Here is a 17,479-nt window from a genome sequence, read left to right on the forward strand (position 1 = left end):
GACAGACAACATTTCAGCTTGGGACCTTTCTTGAAACTGGAAATGGGCCCTAACCAAAAATGCCACCTGTCCATTCCCCCCCCTCCCCCCCCCACAGATTCTGCCTCCTCCAGCACTTGGTGTTTTGCTCAAGATTCCACTGTCAGCGGCTTCTTGTGCCTCCAACTTGTTTGCCATTTTAAATCAACAGATTTCCGCTCTATATTCCTGAAAGCATTGTTGTAGGTTGAAGGTTCAGGTCACACACCCAACAATGCAGCATGTAATCAATATATTGCAATATTGGAAGAACGCTGCACAGTGCCTTCAATCAGATCAGATGTTACAAAACATACATCTCCAGAAGTCTGCAGATTCAAAGCAAAGGCAGGAAATGCTGGAGACACACAGCAGGTTAGGCGGCATCTGTGGCAGGAGAAACAAGTAACTTTTCAGGTTGCCAGTTCTGACAAGGGGTTGGACCTGAAACATTACGTTTCTGCTATCTGACTTGGTGAGTTTTTCCAGCATGTTCAGCTTTTGAATACAAGACTGTCAGCTTGCTCACTGGTGGCTGTAAACAAATCCCAAAGCTTTAGTTTGAGCATTATATCCAACGCCAATAAAAACATGATTAAAAAGATCCTGGTAGATAGGCGATGACTCCTTGACAGAGAAATACGGAAGATCTGAAGGAGGGTCCCAACCCGAAGCATCACCTGGCCATTTCTCCCTGCTGCATGACCGGCGGAGTTCCTCCAGCACCTTGTGTTTTGCTCCAGATTAAATGATCGTATTGTTCTTTGTGGAAAAACCTGCTGGGCAGTCAATGCTGCCAGATTTCCTGTCATTACACTTCAAGTACGTTATTGCCAGGGGAGAACTTTGGAGCACTGTAATGGCTCTTGTGTCACAAGGGGCAGAGATAGCCTGTGTGACTCACAATTTGATTGCTTCAAGTGTCAAGGATGTTTCAGTGCTATATGAACTGGGACCATTGAAATTCTTAACTACTGCAGCTTTACAGGCTCGTTGATGCATAAAACACACCAATATACTATACATTATCAGTTATACTTGGTAAACCAGACCACAATAGTGCAAGCATAGCAGTCTCAAGTCAATAGTAGTCTGTGGTTAAGGTAGGGTTGGCCAGGGTGGCTCAAGAGTCTGTTCTTGAACCTGGAGCTCATGGTTTTCAAGCTCCTGTACCTTCTTTCAGGTGGTAGCAGTGAGATGATAGAGTTGCCAGGGTGGTGTGGCTATTTGAATATGATGTCTGGCTTTTTGAGGCAGCGCCCGTAGCTCCGTGATGGTGGGGAGTAACGGCTCCACCACTGGGGCACCCTCCAGTGTTCAACTAAAGGGCCTGTCCCACTTTCATGACCTAATTCACAACATTTTTTACTCGTGGACATTTTTCATCATGTTGAAAAAACGCCCCGACCTACTTGATGCCACGAGTACCTACGACTAGCATCACGGCCTGCTACAACCTACCTACGACCTTGTGACAACCATGCTGCGAGTATGAGTCGAGGGCAAACTTGGCAGAGGTCGTGAAAGTGGGACAGGCCCTTTACAATACAAATGTTAAAAAACAGAATGCACCAATGAACATTGAAAACAGAGAACAGAGAGATGGCTTAATGATTTAGCCAAGGTGGGTGTGAAGGAGCTTTAGGATGTCAGGGTGTTGTGGTGCTTGTGGTTAGACTCTGATACATGGGCTGGGTTTGATGCAGAGTAAAGGCCCCACCATACTATTGCATTAAACATACCCAGGGAAGGGTGAGCGTTGGACACACAGCTTCAGCAAAACCTAACTGGTGGAGGTTGTCAGCGTCTGTGGAGGCAAAGGGATGGCCGGCCATTCAGTCTGAGACCCTGCGTTAAGGCACAAAACGTATTGTGGACCGTTTGATAAAGCAAAACCCTGAGTTATAGCGATGACCCACCCATCTTGTGTACTGGACCTGGAGGACGAGTAAACAACACAATCCTGCTGTAAACTACAGCTCATAACAGCTGGGAACTACAGGAAGATTATCGTTTCTACAGACGGACCACAGAAAGCATCCCATCGGGGTGTGTCGCAGATTGGTGTGGAAACAGCTCTGCCCAAGACCACGAGAAATTGCAAAGTTGTGGATGTAGCCCAGTCCATCACACAGACCGGACTCCCCACCATCGACTCCATCTACACTTCACGCTGTCTCAGAAAAGCAGCCAACGTAATCAAAGACCACTCACACCCCGGACATTCCTTCTTCTCCCCTCTCCTGTCGGGCAGAAGATGCAAGAGCTTGTAAGTACGTACCACCATTCAGATACAGCTTCTTCCCCGCTGTTATCAGGCTACTGAATGATCCTCCCATATTCTAAGGATATAATGATCCTCTCATATACACCCAACCTACCCATTGCAAACCCTGCATTTTCTTTTCAATCTGCAATTTAATTGTAGCCCTAACACTGTATTTCACTCCGTTAATTTTATCTATTTTCAATACCAGATGTACTAATTTATGCTAGGATCTGGAGACACAAGAGACTGCAGATGCTGGAAACTTTTGCGGAAAACAATGCTGGAGGAACACAGCGGGCAACTTTGGAGGGAAATGGGCAGATGACATCTTGGGATGGTACCCTTGCTTCTGTAGATGGTATGATCTGCCTGGATAGCTCTGTATCTCAGTACTCGTGACAATAATAAACCAGTACTAGGAACAGATAATTCAAAGGAAAAAAAAAAGCACCATTGTTATACAGAAATAACTTTATTGAGGATAGAAACATTTGATGGTCGTGAGAAAATCACAGTTGATAATCTGAGGCAGCATGAGGTTAGGGGGAAGCTACGACGGGGGTACTTGTTCGGCAGCTGATGCCAGTGAGTCTCCGTTGGTGTAGCAGCACCAGGATCCGCGGTTACACAGTCGCCGGAGTCCCGTGTGGGAGCCGCGGTTCATGCCGCCTGGCGCCGTGCACCCAGTGCCTGCTGCAGTGCGGCGACGCCGGCGGCCGTCAGCAGGGTGCAGGCGTAGGTAGGGTGCAGGGTAGCGGTGAGCAGGAGCGCCAGGCTGCCGGCGCAGGCCCAGCCGTCAGCGGTGAGGAGCGCGGCGGCCAGCATGGAGAGCGGGGCGGCGACGGCTACCGCTGAGGCAGCCGGGCCGGCCAGGCCCGAGAGAGCGGCTGCCAGCACCCCTGCGGACAGCAGCACGTTGGCAGCCGCCCGCTCACCGCTGCTCCAGTGGTAGCCGAAGGCGAGGAGGGGCAGCCCCAGGACCGAGCAGACCCAGCGTGTCTGCCGCTGCCAGCCGGAGCCCCAGCCCCTGCTGCCGGCCAGACCCAGGCCCAGGATGGCCCCCAGCGCTCCCGCAAACCCCTGCAACAGGAAGCCCGCCGACAAACCCATGTTCACCTGCAGGGCGACACAGACAGTGAGGGGGCGACATGCCCACCCTCCCACAAACCCTGTCCTCCCTCTCACACCGACCGACCCTTCCTTCCTTCCTCTCCTTCCCTCTCTCCCCATCTCTCCCTCCCCCTCTCCATCTCTCGTTCCTTCTTTTCATGTCTCTCTCCCCCTTTCATCTCTCCCTCCCCTTCCCTCTCTCCCCCACTCCTTCCCTCTCTCCATCGCTCCCTCCCTATCTCCCCCCCTCTCTACCAATCTCCCCTCCTCCCTATCTCCCTCCCCCTCATCCTCCCTCCCCCTCATCCTCCCTCCCTCCCGCACCACTCCATCCTCCGTCCCGCAGCCTCACTCGGTGACCAACAGTAGCCCCGGGGTGGCGGGGATCATGGGGACACGAGGCCACTCGGCCCCTCAAGGTTGCCCCGCTCATGACCACCCTTTGAAGGGTGATCTTATGGAGGTGTATAAGATCATGAGGTGAATAGATAGGGTGAATGCACAGTCTTTTAGCCAGGGTGGTGGAATCAACAACCAGAGGACATGGGTTTAGAGGGAAAAGATTCAATAGGAACCTGAGGGGCAGCTTTTTCACTGGTGGGTATATGGAGCACTGATGCTGCCTCATAGCACCAGTAACCCAGATTTGATCCTGAACTCGGATGCTATCTGAGTATAGTTTGCATTTTCTCCCTGAGGCCAAGTTTAGTTTATAGTTACAGCCTGGAAACAGGCCCTTCAGCCCACCTAGTTCACCGACCAACGGTCACCCTTTCACACTAGTTCTTTGTAATCCCACGCTCTCATCCAGGGGAAGTTTACAGGCGCCAATTAACCTACAAACCCCAAAAAAGACACAAAGTACTGGAGTAACTCAGCTGGTCAGTATCTTTGAAGGAAATGGATAGGTGATTAGATCATCAAAGACCCCTCACACCCCAACCATGGACGGTTTGCCCTCCTCCCATCAGAGAGGCGGTACAGGAGCCTCAAGGTCAAGTACTAGTAGGATGAGGAACAGCTTCTACAATAATACAATTACATTGCTGAACTCGGAGTCCCGCCGATAGATTTCTCCGGTCCCTCCGTCCCCATTGTTTAATTATTCTGTATTTTTTGATTATTCTGTATCTTCTCTCTTTCTATTTTTTTTATTTCTTTATGCACAACTTCTACGGACTGAGGCAAAACTGCATTTTGTTGTACTCATACTTGTATTTGTGCGATGACATTAAAGTTGAATTGAATTGAATTGAGTGATAGGTGTCATTTTGGGCCAGGACCCTTCTTCAGGCCTTCAGAGATGCTGTCTGACCGAATGAGTTATTCCAGCACTTTTTTTTTGTAATCCAGCATCTGCAGTTCCTTGTGTCCACGCCCTACAAACCCTCACATCTTTGTCATGTGGGAGGAAACCGGAGCACCCAGAGGAAACCCACACGGTCACGGGGAGAATGTGCAAACTCCATGCAGAGAGTACCTGAGGTCAGGTTCAAACCCTGTTCTCTGACGCTAAGAGGCAGCAGCTCTACCAGCTGCGTCACTGTACCATCCAATTTCCGCCCACACGTGCAGGATGACAGGATAATTGTCCACTGTAAATTGCCCTTGGTGTGTGTGTGTGTGTGAGTGTGAGTAGTAGAATCTAGGTGAAGTTGATGTGGCAGGAGATTTTTTTTTTTTAATGGAATTGGTGGCACTTTGGAGGCTTTTAGACAGACACAAGGATATGCAGGGAATGGAGGGATATGGATCACGTGCAGGCAGAGATTAGTTTAACTAGGCAACAGGTTCAACATGGACATTGTGGGTCTGTTCCTGTGCTCTACTGTTCTAGGGTGTAGATGAATGGTTGATGGTGGAGGCAGACTTGATGGGGGGCTGAAGGTATAGGTGGACCCAGTGGGCTGAATGGCCTGTTTTGGATCTGTATGTCTCTATGAAAGAGCATCCCCATATGCACCTCATTCTCAGAGGCCAGTCAGACTGGCTGCCAGCTGAAGAGAGTGTCCCCCCCCACCCAATGACGTCCCAGACTGCGCTGTATCAACTCACCTTCCGAGTACGACGAAACGCCAGCAGAGACACGGCGAACAGCAGGAAACTGGCGGATGCCAAGCTCCAATTCCTCTCTGTGCCCACCGGCCTCTGGGACCCCATCCCCGAGCAATCACTAAACGAACGGGAAGGGATGAAAAATCTCAGCAGTGTCAGGCCAGGATCAGCACTTCTGATTATCGACTAACCTGCAGACAAAACTCAGCCTCAGTAAGTGTCCGGGCAATTTTACATCTCCAGATCAGCAGCCTCCTTAAGAACAATACTCCCAGTGTCCCTCACCAATGACCAGTGTGGTTACTACAGGCTATGGCTGATTTATCATTTGTGGGCCACTTTCTGGTAATGACTCTTTATCCCTTTATATTCAAAGCACGTTGATTTCTGTCTTGAATGAATTCAGCAACCGAGTCTCCTCGGCCCTCTTGTGTGAGAATCCCCACAGTACAGCCCATCGCATTGCATTGCATTGTTTATGGAACATCGAACCGCAGAGGAACAGGCCCTTCGGCCCACAATGTCTGTGCTGAACACGATGCCAAATCAAAACTAATCTCCTCTGCCTGCACGTGATCCATATCCCTCCATTCCCTGCCTCTTGAATGCCATTATTCGATCTGCCTCCACCACCACCACCCCTGGTGGCGTGCTCCAGTCACCCACTAATCTCTGTGTAAAAAAAACAGCCCAACACATCTCATTTAAACTTTCCCCCTCTGACATTATGCCCGCTCGTCTTTGCTGTTTCCACCCTGGGGAAAGGGTTCTGACTAACTAAGGAAAGACACAAAAGTACTGGACACATTCAGCAGGTCAGGCAGCATCTCTGGAGAACATGGACAGGGGGCGTTTCGGGCAGGACCATGTCCTTCACAATCCCTCTAGGGATGCTGTAAAAAAAAACTGACCATGAGTTACTCCAGCACTTTGTGTCTTTCCTTGGTAATCCTGCATCTGCAGTTCCTTGTTTCTACATTCTGACCGTCTACACTGTCTATGCCTCTCATACTTTAGCTACAGGGAATACTCCTTATTATTCAGCCAATGCTTCCATGGAAATCCATTCCCATTCCAATGTGGCTGAGCCTTGACCGCCTTTTCTCAAATGAAATGACTGGATTGCAAGCAAGCAAATATATTTTACTGTTCTACTATTCTATTTTCGCACTTCTGGTTAAGATGCTAACTGCATTTCATTGTCTCTGTACTTGTACACTGCACAATGACAATAAAGTTTGAATCTGAATCTGAATCTGAAACAAAGCTTACCGGTGTATCGTGGTACGCATGACAATAATAAACCAATACCAAATGGCTGAGAAAGCCCCTCAGACTCCAGCACCTACCCATACCCACACCCTAACCAACACCATCCTCCAGCTCCCACCAGACCCCCACGGTTCACACCTCCCCCAACTCCTCACCCTTTTCCCACTCCTCATCACACCACTCACCCTACACCTCACCTCCTCTTCCCAACACCGTATATAACTACCCTCACCCACACCCCACCCCTCACCTTCCCCACCCCTCCTCTTCCCCACACACCTATAACTACCCCTCACCCCCACACCCTTCCCCTCACCCTATTCCCCACCCCCTCACACCACACCACCACCGCTGACCCAGGTTGACCTGGAGGACGACCTTTGCCCTCTGGGCGGGCCGTTGCCATGGAGACCGCCCGCCCGCCCGCCAAGCCCGTGTTTTACCTGCAGCGGCCGCCGGGCCTCCCGCTTCTTCCCGACCTCGGGGCCTGTCCGGCGGGTTCTCGGTTCCCCGCTGCCCAAGGCCGGGTCTCCTCCCCGGGCCGCAGACCAGGCCAGACCCGACCAGACCCGACCTGCTCTCACCCCCCGGGCCCCGGACTCCAGGCTCCGGCTCCGCGCTCCCCTCAATGGCGGCGGGCGGCAGCGCCACCGGGCGGCGGGAGGAGCGCGGCGCAGCCTGCGGTGGGGTGGGGGGGCGGGGGGGGAGTAGATGGCGGTGATAGCGCCACTGGTCGGCGGGAGGTCGCATGTGGAGCCTGCAGGAGTGGATGAGGGAGCGGAGGCTGCTCTCCATCGCCAAGGTGCTGATCTTGTGGACCGGGTCAGTGACCTGACCGAGGAGACCCCAAACGTTCACTTCATCAACATCGGGAGCCCAATGAGAGGGGACCTAATGTTTTTTTTTTTTGCAGTAATTTATTTTGCAATTTTCCCCATCTGTAGAATTTATTGTATAATTTAAGTATAATGTATGGTTTAAGTCTTGCAAGTTGATGTGCCTGTGATGTTGCTGCAAACAAGATTTTTATTGCACTTGTACTCGCACCACGCGTTCCATTCCTTACCGTACTCGTTCACAATGAACATATCTACACCATAAAACAGTACAGTACAAGAACGGGCTCTTTGGCCCATCTAGGCTGCCTCCACAATCAACCAGTCACCTATACCATAGAACAATATTGCACAGGAACAGCCCTTCGGCCCACATTGCCCATACTGAATACGATGCCAAGTTAAACTAATCTCCTATTCATATCCATATCCCTCCATTCTCTGCCTATCCACGTGTTTGTGTAAAGGTTTCTTAAACTCTACTAGTCTGCCTTAGTCCTTTAGAAGTTTAAGTGTTATTATGCTTACACTGTTGATGTAGTTAGGTCAGTCAAATAGTCTATATTTACATTAGACCCTCCCATGAGACGATGCATTAATCATTCGCCCTGCATTGGGAGATTCCAGATTTCCCCCCATTCCATCACTCAAGAGGGGTCACAACCAGAAACATTGTCTGTCCATTCCCTCCACATATGCAGCCTGATCCACTAACTTCCTCTGGCACGTTATGTTTTGCACAGGATTCCAGCATCTTTAGACATTAGATTGTATAGAGAATACAGCGTGGAACCAGGCCCTTCGGTCCATACTGACCAACGATCACCCCGTATGCTATCACTATCTTACACAGTATGGATAATTCACAATTTTTACCGAAGCGAACTAACCTATAAACCTGTATGTCCTTGGAGTGTGGGAGGAAACTGGAGCATGCAGAGAAAATCCATGCGATCTCAGGGAGAATGTACAAGCAGCATCCGTAGTCAGGATCGAACCCGGGTCTCTGGCGCTGTATGTCAACAGCTCACCGCTGCACCACTGTGCAGACCATACAGAGTATGTCAACATTCAGATAAATTTCTTCTGCACCCTGTCCAATGTGTTCACATCCTAGTGTGCGACTAGTAGACAGTTGCAACTCTTATATTCTGTTAATGACTTATGAAGGCAAGTGTGCCACGTGTAGACAAAAAGGTTGCCGCCCACACTCCAAAGACATACAGGTTTGTAGTGTAATTGACTTCGGTAAACTTGTAAATAGTCCCTAGTGTGTAGGATAGTGCCAGCGTATAAAGTGATCGCTGGTCGGTGTGGACTTGGTGAGCCAAAGGGCACGTTTCCACGCTGTATCTCTCTATAAACAAACTCAGCACGTCTGGCAGCATCTCTGGAGAACGTGGATAGGTGATGTTTCAAGTCAGGACCCTTCTTTGTAGTGGGAGGGGATCAAAGTCTGGCATAGGTTTATACAGGTGGGGGGGGGGGGGGGGGGGGGGGGGGGGGGGGGGGTAAGGTTGATTGCCTGATAGCTAGACAAAGGCCAGTGATGAAAAGGCAAAAGGTGGTGAGATAAGGATCGAAGAGGTGTGAATTTTGAGGCCTGAAGTAGGGATATGGAAGGGGAAAGCATGCCAATTGCCTTCTTCACCACTTACCCCACATGCAGTGGACTTGAATCTCAAGGTCTCCCTGTTCATTAACATCCCTCAGTGCCCAATCATATCATACGCCTATCTGATTTCCCAAAATACATCACCTCACATTTGTCTGGATTAAATTGGCAGGATTTTATTATATTTTCTTCGGAACAGGAAAGACGAAGAGGATAATTCATGAAGTGGATAAAATAATTACAATAATAATAATTACTATTATAAAGTGTTGCTGCACCCGAGTAATAATAATAATAAAATAATAACCCCTGGATTAATCCGCAGGCATGTGTGAACAGGAGTTATCCATATCCCTTGGCAGAGAGGATAAATACCAAGAGGAGGTAGTTACAAATTGATCGGATTAGAGGAGTGCTGAGGGAATAATTTTTCACTACAAGAGGTTAGGGAGTGGAACAGGTTGCAGACATACGTCCTCATGAAAGTTAATATAATACATGGATTATTATCGGGCCATGTTCACCCTACTAAACTACAGAAGCGGAATCATCTACAAAACGTCCATTTCCATCCTCTGTGGCTTCCCTCTGTGCCGTATATCCCTGGTTCCCGCAGCTGAGGGCTGGTCACACAGACTCCTGCAGTTGTCTGTACTCAAACACACTGCCACGCTCCACAAAGCTGGCCTGTGGTCTGCGGCTCTCCGGCACGCACCCCAACGGCACCTCGCGCTGCTCCATCCCGTCTCCAGGAGGACCCCAGCCTCCGCCCCCGGGGGTCTGCAGTTGGAAGGTGTCCTGGGAGAGACCGAGAGGGGAGCGTGAGTTACTGTGCAGAGAGATGGGTGGGAAGAGGTGGGCAGCGAGGGGAGGAGAGAATGTGGGGGAGAGAGAGTGGGGAGAAGGAGAGAAAGGGGAAAGAAAGGTGGGGAGAGGTGGGGGGAGAGGGGGGAGATGGGGAGGGAGAGAGGGGGAGAGAAAGAGGGGGAGAGAGAGAGGGGGAAGGAGGGGGGGAAGGAGGGGGAGGGAAGAGGGGGGAGGGAAGAGGGGGGAGGGAAAGGGGGGAGGGAAAGAGGGGTAGGGGAAGGGGAGGGAAAAGGGGGATTGGAAAGAGGGAAAGGGGGGAGGGAGGGAGAGGGGGGAGATAAAAGGTAGGGAGAGAGGGGGAGAAAGGGGGAGAGAAAGAGGGGAATAGAGAGGGAGAGTCAAACAAAAGTGTTGGTCATTTGGACAGAATAGTGAATGGGATATAATCCAGACAAATGTGAGGCAATGCAATAGGGGGAAGTGCAACAAAACAGCAATATGGAGCAGTTTGGAGGATCAGAGGTTGTGTACATCCACCGATCTTGAAACGTAGGAGGGCAGAGCAATAAACTGGTTAAAATGCACACGTGATGTTTTACTTTATGGGTTGAGGCATGGAAAAGAAGAATAGTCAGGTGGTGCTGGCGGAGGCGGCTGCGGGAGGCCCTGCACCAGCCGGGCGAGGGAGCAGATCGAGTGCAGCCTGCGGCAGTTGCAGGGAGCGGTGGTGGAAGGGGCCAAAAGCAACGGGCTGGGCCATGCCCACCCCAACTTCATCAGTCCAGTGCCACCAGGAAACCGGTCCTTCAAATTAGAAAATAAGAAGTCGCACATCTCTTTGGGCCAAGATCTGACTTTTCAGAGACTTAGAAGTTGCAAGATGGCGCTGGAAGGTGGCAACTCTCTAGATGCTGTACCAGAAGAGACTATTGTACTCATGCAGTGTGTGCTTTGACTAGGTAGTGTATAGAACAAGCCTTCACTGAATCTCTGTACATGACACAATATATAAACTAGCTAACTAACTAACTGATCTGGACAAACACACAAGTTAGACCAGAGCTGGCAAAGGAGTGCAGATCTGGTCCCCACTTAGTAGAAATGGAGGGATACGAGGCAAATAGCTAGGTGGTGTGGTTTGGAAGTCACTACCTGAAAGGATGGGAGTGACGGGAAGACACATCACATATAGACATCCGAAGTGAAAAACTGTGATGGACAGGGCTCCACACCCAGAGTGGGAGTAGGCGTTAGACTGGATGACTCTTTGACAACCGGCCATGATGAGTCCATGGTACGAGTCTCTGACATGAGAGGACGTCTGACAGCGGAGAAGAGGAGCGAGGGAGAGACAGAGAGGGGGGAGGAGAGGGGCAAGCGAGTCCGTGGATGCTGAGGGAGACAGAAAAGACAAGAGACGGTGAGAGGAGAGAGACACAGAGAGAGAGGCAAGTGTCCTGAGTAAGAAAGGGGGAGAGAAAGGGGAGACACAAAATGCTGAAGCAGGTCAGGCTGAAGAAGGCCTTGTTCTCCAGCGATCCGTTGACTTACTCCAGCACTTTGTGCCTTTCCTTGGTAAATCAGACTGTAGAGAGAGATAGAGTCCTAGAAAATGCAGAAAGAATCAGCACCTTTTATAGACCAGAGATGGAGAGGAAAAAAACTGCTGGGAAAGAAAGAAATAAAGGGAGGGAGAACAAGGAGGGAAGTGTAGAAATAACGAACTGCAGATCCTGGTTTACAAAGAGAGATACATTGGCAGAGCGGTAGAGTTGCTGCTTTAAAGTGCCAGAGACTTGGGTTCGATCCTGACTATGGTTGCTGTCTGGACGGAGTTTGTATGTTCTCCCTGTGACCATGTGGGTTTTCTCCGGGTGCTCCAGTTTCCCCCCACATCTCAAAAACATGCCAGTTTGTCGGTTAATTGACATGTGTAAATTGTCCCTGGTGAGTAGGATATTACTAGTGTACTGGTAATCATTGGTCAGCATGGACTCAGTGGGCCAATGGGCCTGTTTCTACGCTGTATCTCTATACTAAACTAAACACAAAAGGAGGGATGTGTGGCAGGTGTGATATAGAGAGTGCTGGTGTGAGTGAGTGTGCGGTGATACCGGGAGCTGGTGTGGGGTTGATGCTGCTCTATTCGTCTCGCTGAGTGATGAGACCCAGCCTCTGGCCACTTACTCCGGGGCTGGCGGCCACCGATGTCTTTGCTCCAAGGTTGATTGATCTCCCATCCTGGCGGATCAACAGGTTGAGACCCGCCGCTCCTGCCTCTCCTCCTGCACACGGAGCATAACATGGGCGGTGAGAGGAAGATGAAGGATGCTGTGCTATCCCACCCTCCTATAACCCTTCAAATCCACCCTGTCAAACCCACCCACCCAAACCCCCACAACCCCACTCCAACACCCCCCACACCCACCCCCAAACCCAAACCCCCCCCAAACCCCCACAAACCCCCCCCCACAAACCCACCCACCCAATCCCCTACAAACCCCCCACCCACCCACCCACCCAAACCCCCACACAAACCCACCCACCCAAACCCCCACAAACCCACCCACCCAATCCCCTACAAACCCACCCCCCCAAACCCCCACAACCCACCCACCCAAACCCTCATAAACCCACCCACCCAAACCCTCATAAACCCACCCACCCAAACTCCCACAAACCCACCCACCCACACCCACACAAACTGGGAGTAACAGCGGGTCAGGCAGCATCTGTGGAGAATGTGGATAGTTGGTAGACTGCACCTCTCTTCACACTGATTGCAGGGGAGAGAGGTTGAAGAATGCTGGGAGAAAGAGGGGGCAGGACAAAGGATGGCAGGTAATAGATTGATGCAGGCGAAGGGGGGTTTTGATGAGCCGATTGGTTGGAAGTAGGCCAGAGGTGAAGAAAGGTGATAAAAGGATTGAAGCTACGAATTGTGAACTCAGAGGAAGGAATGTAGGTGAAGGGGGAGGGTTGGAGAAATAGATGTAAGCCCAGGTGGGGTACAGGAGAGGGAGGGCGGCGGACAGAGGGAGAAAAGGAAAGAGGACGATTAAGAGGAGAGATGGTAGAGGTTACCTAATATTGGAGAATTCCATGTTGGGAATTGTGCCATTGGGTTGTAAGCGGAATATGAAGTGTTCAGCTATCCACGTTGTCCAGAGAGGCTGCCTCTCCTTCTGCGTTACTTCAGCACAGTCTGCACTGTTCTATGTTCTGATGAAGTGTCCCACAAGCCCACCTCCCTTCTCCTGCGTCTCTGACCACCCTGATCCCGTCCCTTCCCAGACCCGTTCCATTGTTACCGTCTAGTCCGTATGGGCGGAAGGCTCGTCGCTCTGACAGCACGGAGAGGACGACCCTCTCTCGGAAGAGCAGCTCCCGGATCACGCCGTCGCCCCCTCGCTGACGGCCCTTACCCCCGGATCCAGGCTTCAGTTCAAATCTCTTCAGGACCACGGGATACCTGGGAACGTATACAACAAAGTTCATGGGAGCTGTAGGAACATACTTGGGGCGACAGTACAGTGGTGATGTGGCTGCACTAACCATCCATAGGCAGAGAGTCCCATCTCCATTCATAGAGAGTCATAGAGTCTTACAGTGTGGAAATAGGCCTTAGGGCCCATCTTACCCACACCGACTAACATGCCCCATCTATACTAGTTCCAGCTAACTGCCATGTGCTTGTCTAAATGTTTCTTAAACGCTGGGATAGTCCCAGGCTCAATCACCTCCTCTGGCAGCTCGTTCCACACCCTTTATGTAAAAAAATTACCCCTCAGATTCCTATTAAATTTTTCCCCCCTCACCTTAAACTTACCAGTATGTCCCCTACTCTGGGCAAAAGATTGTACATTCACCCAATCTATTCTTCTCATAATTTTGTACACATCTATAAGATCCCCCCCCTCATCCTCCTGCACTCCAAGAAATAAAGTTCCTGCCTGTTTAACCTCTATCTATAGCTCAGGCCCTCGAGTCCTGGCAACATCCTCGTAAATCTTCTCTATATCCTTTCCAGCTTGACAACATCTTTCCCATGAGATGGTGACCAAAACTGAACACGATACTCTAAATGTGATCTCACCCTATCACACTCCCACCCACCCCATCACACCAAGGCTTTACAAAATTCTGTTCAAATTAAAAAAAAAAAAAAATCATCATAATGTCAAGTCAGGAGTGTTTAATTGTTATCATGTACTGAAAACGAACTATGACACTCTTACTTTTGCAGCAGCACAACAGGTTTGTAAACACAGTACACTTGAATAACGTGATAGACAAAAGTTCAATAAATTGGGCATCTTGGTCGGCACGGGCAAGTTGGGCCGAAGGGTCTGTTTCCATGCTGTATGACTGTGACTAAATTAAAATAAAGCAATATTGGTGCAAAAGCCTGAAGTCCCTGGTGCAACCAAGGCAGTTTGTAGTTTATTTGGTGTTTGTAATGTTCAAGAGAAGAAGCTGTTCCTGAACCTGGAGGGTGTGGGATTGTCACAAAATTCTGATAGGCTCACCAACAGAAAACGTAATACCCGCCACTCAACATGCATGTGGTTGGTCATCCCCTTCAGCCCCTATCCCTGCTTTATCGCTTAGATCCTGCTGACATGCATAAATATATCTATCTTTTCACAGTCACACAGCAAGGAAACAGGCCCATCGGCCCAACTTATCCATGCTGACAAAGATGCCCTTTCTAAGCTAGTCCTGCTTGCCTGCATTTGGCCCATATCCTTCAAAACCATTCCTATCCATGTACCTGTCTTTTAAAAGTTGTTATAGTACCTGCCTCAACTATCTCCACCGGCAGCTTTTTTCGTCCTTTTTAAAATTTTTAGTCTGTGTTAAAAGTTTGTATGAATGTTGTCAAGAATGTTGATGTTGTCAAAGATGTTGTCAAGAATATAAAGGAGGAAAGTTTAGGTATGTGAAGAATTAGGTAAGACCAAAGTTGGATCATATTGAATGGCAGTGCTGGCTCGAAGGGCCGAATGGCTTATTCCTGCACCGATTTTCTATGTTTCTATGCTTGAGTATAAGGCAATAAAACTCAACCGCTTGATTTTGAACCATTCATTCATGGTGGAGATATAATGTAATCATAGAGTGATACAGTGTGAAAACAGGCCCTTCGGTGCAACTTGCCCACACCTCTTTAGGTATGTGAAGAGGGAAAAATTAGTTAAGACCAAAGTTGGACCCTTGAAGACTGAAAAAGGTGAATTTATTATGGGGAACATGGAAATGGCAGATGTTGAACAGATACTTTGGATCTGTCTTCACTAAGGAGGACACAAACAATCTTCCTGATGTACTAGTGGCCAGAGGATCAGGGGTGGCAGAGGAACTGAAGGAATTCCACATTAGGCAGGAGTTGGTGTTGGGTAGACTGATGGGTCTGACGGTTGATAAATCCCCCAGGGCCTGATGGTCTGCATCCCAGGGTACTCAAGGAAGTGGCTCTAGAAATCGTGGACGCATTGGTGATTATTTTCCAATGTTCTACAGATTCAGAATCAATTCCTGTGGATTGGAGGGTAGCTAACCTTTTTAAGAAATGCGGGAGAGAGAAAACAGGGAATTATAGACCAGTTCGCCTAACATCAGTGGTGGGGAAGATGCTGGAGTCAATTATAAAAGGTGAAATAGCGGCACATTTGGATAGCAGTAACAGGATCGGTCCGAGTCAGCATGGATGTACGAAGGGGAAATCATGCTTGACCAATCTTCTGGAATTTTTTGAGGATGTAACTAGGAAAATGGACAAGGGAGAGCCAGTGGATGTAGTGTACCTGGACTTCAGAAAGCATTTGATAAGGTCCCACATAGGAGATTAGTGGGAAAAATTAGGGCACATGGTATTGGATGTAGAGTGCTGACATGGATAGAAAATTGGTTGGCTGACAGGAAACAAAGAGTAGGGATTAACGGGTCCCTTTCAGAATGGCAGACAGTGACTAGTGGGGTACCGCAAGCTCGGTGTAGGACCGCAGCTATTTACAATATATATCAATGATTTAGATGAAGGGATTTGCAGATGACACAAAGCCGGGTGGCAGTGTGAACTGTGAGGAGGATGATATGAGAATGCAGGGTGACTTGGACAGGTTGGGTGAGTGGGCAGATGCATGGCAGATGCAGTTTAATGGGGATAAATGTGAGGTTATCCATTTTGGTAGCAAAAACAGGAAGGCAAATAATTATCTAAATTGTGTCAAATTGGGAAAAAGGCAAGTACAATGGGATCTGGGGGTCCTTGTTCATCATTCTGAAATGGAGGGCAAGGAAAATTACTGAAGGGTTGTTAGAGACTACAGTGCGTTGTGACAGCATATGTAAGAAAGGCCTATGACAGTGTCAAAAATATTATACACCAGGTCCGTACGAAGCTATTCAAAAAGGAGGATGGCATGGAATGATTACAAAAAATGTATGTGAAACAAGTGCACGCAGCACATATCACAAGCGCGAAGCTCAAAAGTGGGCCCTGGAAGCTCTGGAGTTTTAGGTGCATTCTGAGCCTTATTTTGGAGCATTTCTGCAGCAAGTTTATGACCAATATTTCAGAAATAATTTTGGTTGAGTCAAGAGTAATGAGTGGTTGGAATGGGATTATTGGGGTCATTGTTTTTAAATCAAGAATTGAAGCTGCCCTTGTTTTAATAATCAAGTTGTACTGTAAAATGGTATGTAAAATGTTATAAAGGAGCATGCAAACACTGCAAATAAAATACTGTAAGTTTTTGCAGTAAATAAAACCTTTTTTTTTAATGTTTTGTGTGTTGATTTGATTGCCTATCACTGTTCGATTGTATTAGTGTGTCCACGTTAAAAAATATGATGCAAAATGAAAGTTGCAAACTATGGAATACATATTTTTCAGTATTGTTATCAAGGAAAAGAAAGCAGTTCCAATTGTTTGAAATTATTCATATGGAGGAGAAAATATAATTGCTCTAAAACCTACCTTAATTTTGCACTCACTAAAGATAATCCAGTTTCCCTCTCCCCCCTCCCTCTACCTCTCTCTCCCTCCCCATCTCTCTCTCCTCCCTCCTTCCCCTCTCTCTCTTCCTCTCTCTCCCCCTCTGTCTCAACCCCCCCCCCCCTTACCACCTCTCACATCCCCCCCTCTTTCTCCCTCCCACGCAGCGATGCTCCGACTCCGCGCCGCAGGAACCGCAGCCCCCCCCCCCCCCCCCCCCCCCCCCGCCCAGAGAAACGGGCACTCCCGCAATGCAATATTCCACCACTTACCTGGAGTAGACACCTAGGATCTTTGGTAGACACGAGGCATCGAGGTGATTGTGTGGAGTGCAAATGGCGATCTGACCCTGCCCAGGCCCACTGCTCACGCGCGGAGAGACAGCATCATTTTGCGTCGCTACTGCGTCACCGGCTTCCCCCAACTGCGCAATTTTTTCCCCCAAAACTTCCAGTGGGCCGGAACTAGAATTTCGGGTAATTTTAGGCAAAGTGGAA

At 49.2% G+C, this 17,479-nt stretch overlaps 2 protein-coding genes across 6 annotated transcripts in view; both read right to left on the reverse strand.

The window, feature by feature from the left end:
* Nucleotides 1-2,437: 2,437 nt before the first annotated feature.
* Nucleotides 2,438-7,305, reverse strand: LOC129715002 (transmembrane protein 276-like). 2 transcript variants are annotated; one of them, XM_055664827.1, is made up of 3 exons: nt 7,168-7,305; nt 5,453-5,570; nt 2,438-3,403 (listed from the first exon to the last, which is right to left on the reverse strand). In XM_055664827.1, the coding sequence occupies exons 2-3, from the start codon at nt 5,555-5,557 to the stop codon at nt 2,948-2,950; spliced, it is 561 nt and encodes a 186-aa protein (XP_055520802.1). In that variant the 5' UTR covers nt 5,558-5,570; nt 7,168-7,305; the 3' UTR covers nt 2,438-2,947. The 2 variants fall into 2 exon arrangements, with proteins under 2 accessions (XP_055520802.1, XP_055520795.1); XM_055664820.1 differs by having other exon boundaries at nt 2,439-3,403; nt 5,453-5,643.
* A 1,999-nt stretch (nt 7,306-9,304) lies between these two features.
* Nucleotides 9,305-17,479, reverse strand: part of oplah (5-oxoprolinase, ATP-hydrolysing) — a 54,057-nt gene continuing 45,882 nt past the window's right edge. For 2 of the 4 annotated variants that reach the window (XM_055664837.1, XM_055664845.1), the window contains 3 exons: nt 13,294-13,454; nt 12,170-12,267; nt 9,305-9,973 (listed from right to left, as the gene is read on the reverse strand). In XM_055664837.1, coding sequence (XP_055520812.1) covers nt 9,803-9,973; nt 12,170-12,267; nt 13,294-13,454 — 430 coding nt within the window. In that variant the 3' untranslated portion in view covers nt 9,305-9,802. The remainder of the gene's footprint in view (nt 9,974-12,169; nt 12,268-13,293; nt 13,455-17,479) is intronic. The other 2 variants (XM_055664853.1, XM_055664862.1) reach the window with 1 other exon arrangement.

This window comes from Leucoraja erinacea, chromosome 2 (assembly GCF_028641065.1).
Source record: "Leucoraja erinacea ecotype New England chromosome 2, Leri_hhj_1, whole genome shotgun sequence".
NCBI lineage: Eukaryota > Metazoa > Chordata > Chondrichthyes > Rajiformes > Rajidae > Leucoraja > Leucoraja erinaceus.

Bases quoted from the DNA above. Each gene is read 5' to 3' on its own strand.
- LOC129715002 (XM_055664827.1), bottom strand. From the start codon at position 5,557: ATGGGGTCCCAGAGGCCGGTGGGCACAGAGAGGAATTGGAGCTTGGCA. The intron at 3,404-5,452 runs GTGAGTTGATAC...GTCGCCCTGCAG, and splicing joins CGTTTCGTCGTACTCGGAAG to GTGAACATGGGTTTGTCGGC.